Raw genomic sequence first — 7,457 nt, forward strand, 5'->3', positions numbered from 1 at the left:
AATTTAACAAAACTGTAAAAATAAGAAAAGCATTTTTGTAAGTCAATACAGGAATCTGCTGTTTTATCATTTAGCTTGGGGAAAAAGAGAGTTTGGAATCTCTAGCACTGCTCTAAACTGGTTTAAAGTCCCCATGTGACAATTTTTGTTATTTTAAGAAAACGTTCTCAATAGTGTTTTAATTATGATTATGAAGTTTTTAACTAAAATCTCACAACCTAATTGACTTAAATGCTATTTTTCATGTTGATCTGAAGCTTTCATCTGAAAAATATCCAGAGGGGCGTGGCTTTTGGGGCTGAGAGGCCTTGATCAGGACCCCCACTGTCTGATTATGGTGGTTCCGTGTCTCGCTAGCGTAAATCATCTCCGCTGATCTCCTTTGAGCTGGTTGTCAGCGCGGATGAGGAAGTTGAGAGCTTCACGGACCAAACTTTCACAGATCCTTTACTGCTGCTGTCAAATGAGCCGCCGTTCATATTTCCGTGGTCACATCAAGAAGCTCCGTGGAGTCTGGTGGAGATTTCCCAGCATTCTCAGCTCTGGTACCATAAGTATTGTATGAAACTCACATAAGAAAATCCAGTGATGCTGATTTGACCACAGAAATGTGAACGGCAGCTCATTTGACGGTAGTCAACAGGGTGGAGGAGAAATGTCTTCACATGGGTGTGCTCTGAGGCACAGAAGTTTACATTTAAATGTAAGTAATGACTTTTTGTTTTAACATAAATTACTAAAGTTATAAAACTGATGTTTTTGTGTATTTTCCAAGTTCTAGACTGCTGCTCGCTAACATACATGACGTCATTGAATGGGAGTGATGTCCGAATTAGAAGACACTGTTTTTCCATAACTCTCCGTTTGGACTAAATGTAGGGGTTGGGAGAAGATGTAGGGGAAGAATTTGGATTCATTAGTATCTGTATTTCTGATTAAATAGCTGTAACTTCCGGGGTCCCTCAGGGCTCAATTAGTGGTCCTTTATTATGCTATTGACAGTATGCTCCTCTGGGTCACCTAATATCTAGAAATGACGTGTCCTTCCATAATCATGCAGATGACACTCAGATCTATGTCTTGTCAAGAGGTGAACAAGGTCCAATAAATTCATGTGCCGCTGTATTGAACAAATTAATGTGTGGAAGTTATTTCTTCAATCTAAACTCAGATAAAACTGAAATAATTGTTCCAGAAAATCAAAAGACAAGTGTTATCTGTCACCTGGAATCTCTCTCTCTAAAACCAAAAGATCCGGTTTGAGAAATAAGGAGTTATATTAAACTCTGAGTTTAATTTTAATAGTCATATCTCATCATTTTCATTAGTATCCTTTTATCATCTGAAGAACGTCACCAATATAAAAATAAAAAACTTTGTTCAAATCTGTGTCCAGTTGGTTGGACAATTGTAAAGGTCTTCTCACTGGGCTCTCTAAATGAGGCATCAAGAAACTGCAACTTGTTCAAAATGCTGCAGCTCGAGTCTTGACAAGAAACAGAAAATATGACCACATTAGTCCAGTTCTCTAAGGTCTCTGCACCAACTTTCTGTTGTCTGGAGGATCAAATTTAAAACAACTCTGCTTGTCTGTAACTCTCTCTAAGGCCCAGCGAAAGTGCATCTCTGATATGCTAGTTCCTGACGACCCATTTCAGAGTGTAGAAACCTCAGGCTGGAAGTCTTCTTTAGGTTCCAAGAATCCTGTCAGGGATCGTCAAAGCAAAACAGCTTTCACTGATTCACAATCGTGTGGAATGAAAGTTTGGGCACCCCAAGTAAAAAGTTGTATTATTGTGGTGAAAAAAACAAGGAAAGATGGAAAAATCTCCAAAATACATCAGATTAAAGATGATATATTCTTATAATATGTAAAAAAATGTTGGCTTTATTTTCTTCATGTACACTTTTAAAATAACAGAAAACAAGATACTGGTGTGTGCAGAGGTTTGGTCATCCTGAGGAGTTAATATCTTGTACTGTCCCCTTCTGCAAGCAAGTATTACAGCTTGTAAAAGCTTTTTTAGTCTGTAAAGAATCTTTCAATATTCACCCATTATTACACAATGAGAGAGAGAGAGAGAACAACATTACATTCCTGTTATACGTGATGTACCAGAAGTAAATCAGTAAAAAGTCGAGCTGCTGGATGACCTCCATTGTTGTTGCTTCTCTAGACGTCGCATTACAATGACGCCATGACAAACCGCCCAGTGAGTACGAGGTTTAACTGAGTGGAAACTCTCACCAGAATTAACTGGACCGTACCGTTCCACTACTTACTGGATGGGTAAACGTTGTGTCCAAATATTGCTGACATGTGATTGAATCTTTTCTATCTTCTACTATGGAAATGTTTCCTGTGTCACTGGCTACAATACAACTCCAAACCATGATTGATCCACCCCCATGCCTAACACTGAGGCTCTTTTTAGTTAAAGTCTGTTCCCTTTCCTCTCCAAACGCACCTTTGCACATTCCGGCCAAAAAGTTCAATCTTAATGTCATCAACGTCAAAGAACTTGTTTCCAAAATGCATCAGACTTGTCAACCTGTTGCCGTTTGGAGATTTTTCCATCTGTTCAATACTTCTTTAAGCACACTGATACAAATTTTCACCTGGGGTGTCCAAACTTTTGATTCCAACTGTAGGTGGTTTGGAAGAATTTTGCACCGCTTGCCCATATTTCCTTATTTTACCTGGGCTGGGGACCAGCAAAAGGAGACCCAGACTTGGGCCCCCTTGTGGCTACATGGTAGGCAGCAGCATGAACAGACCCGCACTGGATGAAGCTCATCATTCCCTCTGGGACGCTAACCTAGTTTTACTGCACACCAATCCTAACCCCAGACAACTGAGCATTCTGTGAAGGCTTTCTTTCATTCATTACAGGATAAAAATACAAACCAGGACAATCATTTTCTCGTACTTGCACAACTGCATATCTGTCTGACAATAAAAAGATTTGTTATCTGTGTTTTAAAGTCCCGCCCTCATTTTATTGTGTCTTAGCCCTGTTTCTCCTGATTCATTCCAGAGGTCAGATTTTCTCTTCAGAAATTTTTGGAGCAAAATAAATAAAAAAAAAAACGTTTCTCTGATCATAGAAAGAAGAAATGTGAGCATTTATCTATTCTAGTCTATCGATTCATGTGTTTGTCAAACAAAATATGCAGCTTTTTTTAAAATCATTTTTCCTTTTTTTTTTTAAAGGTGATTTTGTTTTTGGATGCATACTCTCAAACTGTTTTCTTTGTTTTTGTGTGATCACAAACACACATTTTAAAGCAACAATCATGTCTCTTTACTAAAGTAGAAGTAGACTTTGAGTTGGTGAATGATTGATGATGTGAAAAATCTAGATAAGATAACCGAAGCACTTTTACAGTCATAACTTTGACATAAAAATATACTTTGTGTAGTGGAAAAATTCTCAGGGGCTAAAAGGTGCTTTTGTGTTTGACTTTTATTTAAGAAAAACAGAGTCTTGCTTACAAATATGTCATAAATGTTTTGTAATTTTTTTTTTTTATTTTTTCCTCCCGTCCAGCAAATGAACACACAGATTGCAGCTCAGTGATCTCTTGTGATGGAGATGTTTTGGTTTTACAATCGGAGTTGTTTGATACTCTGTCGAGCGTAATTTTATAATGCTTTTGTAACTGAAACTGAACTTTATTGAGTTTAAGTGACTTGGACAGAACGAGGAGTGGTGGTGAGGGGGGTTGATGATAACACCAAGTCATGGTGGATGAGTGTCATCCATTCATCCATCCATTTTCCTGACCGCTTTGTCCCTTTCGGGGTCGCGGGGGTGCCGGAGCCTATCCCGGCTATTGAAGGGCGAAGGCGGGGTACACCCTGGACAGGTCGCCAGTCTGTCTCAGGGCCTCAATCACACCCATTCACTCTCACATTCACACCTAGGGGCAATTCAGAGTCACCAATCAACCCATGAAGCATGTTTTTGGACGGTGGGAGGAAGCCGGAGTCCCCGGTGAAAACCCACGCATGCACGGGGAGAACATGCAAACTCCACACAGAAAGGTCCCAGCCGGGAGTCGAACCGGGGCCTTCTCGCTGTGAGGCAAGAGCGCTAACCACTGCGCCACCGTGCAGCCCGGATGAGTGTCATGAGTTGATTAAATGTGTTGGTACTTACACACACACACACTATCACATTAATAAAGGATTTATGCCACGGATCAATCTCACAGGCATGAATAGTATTTGCATATTAAAAAAAACTCTAATAACTGGGACTATGTATTATGGGAACAAATACTTGTTGTATCTTTTACAAATTTGTGTTTTGTTTTTTTCTGGACAGCATTTTGTCGCACAGTTCATCTGAGGACAGAAAGTCTTCCAGCAGCTGCTGAACAATAAAGTAATGATGACATTGGACTCTGACTTGATTCTGCCTTTCTTTAATCAAAGTTTTATTAGCAAATGTCAAAAACTTTTTCTTCTTTTTGTAATATTTTCAAATATTACATTTTTAGGTCATTAGTTGACAAACCATTCATCTAATCTTTAGATTTTTGATTTTGATTTTTTGCACTTTTATATTTTTATCTTTTCTAAAACTACAACCGCTTTCTGCATTTCTGCTTGAAATTGCAGAAATAAGTCCAGAGCAATTACTAAGTTTACCAAGACCTCAATTACATAATAATTTGCTATTAAAGCTTTTTGTAGAATTTCATTCCAGTCTTCTGTCCCCTGCTGTTATAAGAACATACAGTTCATGTGATGCCCAATTTAGCAGACATTATATAACTAAAATAATAATATCAATACAATTTTTAATATAAAATAGTGTTTATGACAAGTAAAGGGTGTTAGTAAAAATGTACTTTTGTTTGATCAATTTTATGTTCATAATTTCATACATTTATTAATGAGTTAATTATTTTAGATCACTTTGTAATCTCTTTACTTTTATCAATTTCAAACAAAAAACAAGATATTCTTAAGTTCTGTTTTTCTGCAGTCACGTGGACCTTAAGAAGACCAGATCTCTGTGAACATCTCTTCTGTTTTAATGTCTCCATCCATAGGTGCTTTGTTCTACTGTTCTTTTTTCCCCTAACATTTTTGTTCTAAATCTGGTTTGTTTTTCTTCTTTAAAACATTCAGATGTTGCTATCTGCTCTTCCGCTCATGTGTCAGAGACAAAGTTCAGCACAAACAGCTTTCACTTTCACTTAAGACGAAAGGTAAGAGATCCACGCAGCCTGAAAACCCTCTTAGATTTATTTTATTCACACTTTAATGCGGATTTAAACCAAATAATGGCTATAACCTGGTGTTTTTATACGGAGGAACTAAAGTTTGATCCAGTAAAGAAAAACGTTTATTCCTATCACACTGACTTTCTTTATGTGGCACTAAATTAATTAATATTTATCAGGAAACATGTCGTTTGTCTTTAAATGACTATTGTTTGTAATATTTTCGTCGTATTTAGAAGGAAGAAGACAAAAATGTGGCCAAACAGAAGGAAATCTAAAACGAAAGCAGACGACAATCCAGCAGGTTCTCCGTCTAACACGGAACTCTCAGTGAGTTGAAGAGAAATTTACTGATGTTTTATTTTAAAGTTGTTTATTTTTTTCACCGAAACGATTTTATTCTTATTCGTGATTAGGGTTTAATTTTTAAAAGTCCTTCCTCGTTGTTGTTGTAGTGGAGTTTTATCTGTTTCATGGATGAAACAGCGACATCTAGTGACAGCTTGAAAAATTGTATCCTCGTATTTAAACTGGTTTCAGTTTTGACAAAATGAGTCATGACTGGGGAAAAATTGAGAGGTTTTAATTTTTATTTAAAAACAATAATAATAATAATAATAATAAATATCACTAACAAATCTATTTCCCCTATGATTTATTTACTAAATGTTTTCTAGGAAAAAGGTGGAAAACTCACTTTGGTACTTAAGTGGTCTGATTCAGTGAAAAAAAACCCACACTGTCTAGAGGAATCTATTAAAACTTGGTTAAAAAAAGAAAAACAAGACCTGAAGTGCTCAGTTATCAAGATCCAGGAGGACGGCAACGCTCTTTTAAAGATTGAACCCCACACAGGTGTAGTATACCGTTTGTTTTAGTGTATCATTTTAGTTTGAGTTTTAATCTTTACTTTCCTTCTAAATTCTAGTCATAAAATAAATATTTTGTTTCTCTAATTTGTATTTCTTTTTTTAACATCTTTTTTGTTTTTCTTTCTTTGCCTTTAAGCTGCAGAATGTTTTCAGAAATTATCTGGTAAAGATTTGTGTCTAAAAGGTTTTAAAAAAGTCACTGTAAAGTCAGTCCTTCCAGACTCACCAAAGCTGATCCCTCAAACAGCAGCTGATGCTTCCATGACATCTACTCCATCTACATCTGTATGTTCTACACATATGCACTTGCAAACAATAGCTTTAACTTAAATAATAATATGACTTTTCATTTTGTTTTAGGAAAAAGAACAGATGAGTGGTCAGAGTGATAAATATCACAGCCGAGAACAAGTTGATCACAGAACTGCAGAATCCTCAGATTTCCAGAATGGTAAGAGGTCTACAACAGCATAGAAATCATCTTTGATTTAGAAGTGAGTTCATATAAATATCAACTTAAAGCTTTAGTTTAACGTTTTATTTTAACTAAAAGGGAAACAAAGGTTTTATCTAGTAAAGAAAAACATTTATTTTCAGTCTCCTTGTCTGTTGTTTTGTATCTGTACAATGGTTCATATTTTTGAGGAAACATGTCATAAATAACTGATGTTCAAATGTTTTTATCTTATTTTGAAGGAAGTCAAGAAAAACTGGCAACAAACAGAGAAGAACGTAGAGCAGATGACGATCCAGCAGCTTCTCTGTCTGAATTCTCGGTGAGTTAAAGACAAATTTACTGCAGTTATATTTTCACTGTGCTTTATTTTTTCCAAGAACTTTCCTATCTCTGTTTGGGATATAAGTTTTAAACATTTTTCCTCATTATTGTTATGGAGCTTCACCTGTTTCATGGATGAAACAACAGCATCAAGCAACACATAGAAAAACTGCTTAAAAAGTGTAGAAAGTGAAAGTTTCCATCACACATTTATTTCCTTAATCGTCTTTTATCTGTATATTTTCTAGGATGACACAGAAAAAGATGAAAAACTCATAACTCTGGAGTTAACGTGGTCTAAACCAGCAGAAGAGCCCAAAAACAATCTACAGAAAGCCCTTATAGAATGGTTACAAAACAAAAATAAAGACATAAAGTGCTCAGTTGTCCAGTTCCAGGAGGTCTGCAATGCTGTGATAAAGATTGAACCCTCTACAGGTGTAGTATACATCTCTTGTTATAATCACTTTAGTTGGAACCCATGTAGATGTTTCAATCCTTTCTTAATTTAAAAAAATATATAAAATAAAAAAATGATTTAATGCTCTGGATTTTTTTTTACCATCAAA

At 36.2% G+C, this 7,457-nt stretch overlaps 1 protein-coding gene across 1 annotated transcript in view; it reads left to right on the forward strand.

The window, feature by feature from the left end:
• Nucleotides 1–5,043: 5,043 nt before the first annotated feature.
• LOC118598728 overlaps nt 5,044–7,457 on the forward strand; it is a 7,487-nt gene continuing 5,073 nt past the window's right edge. The window contains exons 1-6 of the mRNA XM_036211761.1: nt 5,044–5,223; nt 5,916–6,093; nt 6,247–6,395; nt 6,471–6,561; nt 6,807–6,886; nt 7,137–7,326. Coding sequence (XP_036067654.1) covers nt 6,372–6,395; nt 6,471–6,561; nt 6,807–6,886; nt 7,137–7,326 — 385 coding nt within the window. The 5' untranslated portion in view covers nt 5,044–5,223; nt 5,916–6,093; nt 6,247–6,371. The remainder of the gene's footprint in view (nt 5,224–5,915; nt 6,094–6,246; nt 6,396–6,470; nt 6,562–6,806; nt 6,887–7,136; nt 7,327–7,457) is intronic.

This window comes from Oryzias melastigma, linkage group LG5 (genome assembly GCF_002922805.2).
Source record: "Oryzias melastigma strain HK-1 linkage group LG5, ASM292280v2, whole genome shotgun sequence".
NCBI lineage: Eukaryota > Metazoa > Chordata > Actinopteri > Beloniformes > Adrianichthyidae > Oryzias > Oryzias melastigma.